At 49.5% G+C, this 2,500-nt stretch overlaps 1 protein-coding gene across 1 annotated transcript; it reads right to left on the reverse strand.

Moving 5' to 3' along the window:
* Positions 1 to 1,257: 1,257 nt before the first annotated feature.
* olig3 (oligodendrocyte transcription factor 3) lies at positions 1,258 to 2,193 on the reverse strand (the record flags this gene model as incomplete). The annotated part of the gene is given in 3 exon segments (XM_080016104.1): positions 1,258 to 1,589; positions 1,592 to 1,644; positions 1,646 to 2,193. Coding segments are annotated over 3 exon segments (933 nt in total).
* Between the last annotated feature and the right edge of the window lie 307 nt (positions 2,194 to 2,500).

The following is a 2,500-nucleotide window of genomic DNA, read 5'->3' on the forward strand; positions in this document are numbered from 1 at the left end:
TAACAATGTAATACCGTTACGAGTGAAATATGAAAGTACAAAAAGAATGTGTGTAAGAAATTTGAATTTACAGAAGGCCATTCACATATTTAAATAGCAACTATTAAATAATAATAATAATAATAATAATAATAATAATAATAACAACATATGTACCCCAAATGACTGTTTTAAATTATTTGATGTGTTCACCATTGCTTAAAAGCTTGTATTGCATTTTACATCATGCAGGCGGAAGGAGTGAAATGAGGAGAAGGGAAGAATGTGGCTCATTATCTGAGTTTTATTGAAATTTCATCCAGTGACGCTGGGCGATAATAAATATCTGAATCAATCCTCAACAATGTACAAAAATATAGACACATGGTTCTCTGGGCATAACTAACTCTCTCCAGCAGAAACATGCTGTGGCGAAGGCCTCTGACCAAGGCCTTCACCTTTATCCCCATCGTGCCAAATAATCCTGGAATGACAACGCAAATGGATATACAATAACTTTCCATTTAAAAAAAAAACAACAAAAAAAACAACATTAAAACTAGTTTTCCCTCCAGAACTCAGTGTCATCGGGGACCATGTTGGGTTTTTCCACATAATTTAAATCATTTTCATACACTGTATAACTCAAGTCTTTAGAAACTCCTTGGTACAAGGCACAGAGAGCATTTTTCGTTTTCACAAAATTATGCCTAATAATAATAATAATAATAATAATAATAATAATAACAATAATAATAATCATCATCATCATCATCATCATAATACCACAATTCAAATGATCATGCATTCTCTTTCAAAATAACCACGACACATGCTTCGTGCCGCGTGGTGCAGAATGACGAGCAAAGCCTTTACCTTCACTGGGGGGAAATTATCTCGTTTTATAGATGGAAAGTCCTTGTTACAAGGAGGGAAAATAAACTTTTTTCACACGTCAAAAACACACCGAAAAGAAAATGAATGGTAATCGATCCCACTTTGCTTTAATTTGCAAAAAACTCGATTTTTTTTTGTTTGTTTCGTTAGAAGTTTCTTCAACTTTAAAATTGAGAAATCGAGAACGCATTTTAAGTTGAGACAACCCCAAACAAATCTGTGACAAATTAAAGCATTGTTTTAAGGAACCGATGACTCCAATGTTATATTTTTTTCAGTGCAATATACAGACAAAAACAACGCATGCAGCAGTAAGGCCAATGTTTTTCATCCTTCATGCCCAGTCCATTATTTTACAATATCGACACGTCTCACTGCCAGTCACTTCATCCCCTCCTTGCCCTCCGCGGTGAGTCTCGTAAGGCCGGCGGAGGTGATGGGGAGGTGCGGCGGAGGAGGAGGTGGAGGCACCTGGCAGATGGCGCAGGGGCACGGCAGACCGGCCCAGTGCTGGAAGCCCGTCCCGAGGTGCAGGCTCGGCGGGGCCGCCGGGGCGGAGCTCTTCATCAGGGCGGCGTGCGGGCTCCGCAGGGAGGCAAGCCCCGGCAGGGAGCTCGTCAGCGTGGAGGACAGCGAGGACAGGGCGGAGGACGTGGAGAGGAGCGGGTGCCCGGGGAGGGCTCCGCCGGTGTGGTGGTGGTGGTGGTGGACGCCGACGCCCCCGCCGACGCCGCCGCCGCCGCCCCCGCCGCCGCCGCCGCCGACGCCGCCGCCGACGCCGCCGCCCGCGCCGGTCCCGCAGTGGAAGGCGGAGTGGTGGCCGCCGTAGATCTCCCCCACCAGCCGCTTCATCTCGTCCAGGGAGCTGGTGAGCATCAGGATGTAGTTCCGCGCCAGCAGCAGCGTCGCGATCTTGGACAGCTTGCGCACGGAGGGCCCGTGCGCGTACGGCATCACCTCGCGGAGGCCGTCCATGGCCAGGTTCAGGTCGTGCATGCGCTTTCGCTCCCGCCCGTTGATCTTGAGGCGGAGCTGCTGCACCTCCTGCTCCGTCACCTGCTTCTTCAGCTTGTACTTTGAGCCGGAGCTGCTGGAGCCGCTGCTGCCGCCCAGCGGGCTCTTGCTCTCCCCGGCGCGGGACAGCAGGGTGCAGGAGATCTCCGCGGCGGTGGGCAGCTTCTGCGGCGTGGAGGAGGACACGGAGGAGGCCAGGTGGTGGTGGTGGTGCTGGTGGTGGTGGTGGTGGTGGGCGCGCAGGAACATGTCGTCCATGTCCGGGGAGGAGGCTCTGCTGCTCGGGCTGGAGTCCGAATTCATTTGGGTCCGCGGGGGTTGGAGGTCGCCTCCTTCCTCTTCCTTTCTCCTTCCCTGCTTTGGAGCCTCAAGTCCCGGGGCCGCCTCCAGTCCAGTCCTCTCCCGAGTTTATTACTATTGTTATTGTTATTATTATTATTATTATTATTTTGGGAGTATTTTTTACAGCTGTATTTTCTTGTCTCTCTGAGTTGTGAGTGTGTTCCCCGTGTGTCTCGGTGACAGACAGTCAGTATTTATAGGGACCAGAGAGAGGAGACAAAAGGTTTTTCCTATTCATGATGCCTCGTTAGGATGACGCGTTGGGAGG

Source organism: Zeus faber, assembly GCF_960531495.2.
Source record: "Zeus faber genome assembly, chromosome: 16".
Lineage (NCBI taxonomy): Eukaryota > Metazoa > Chordata > Actinopteri > Zeiformes > Zeidae > Zeus > Zeus faber.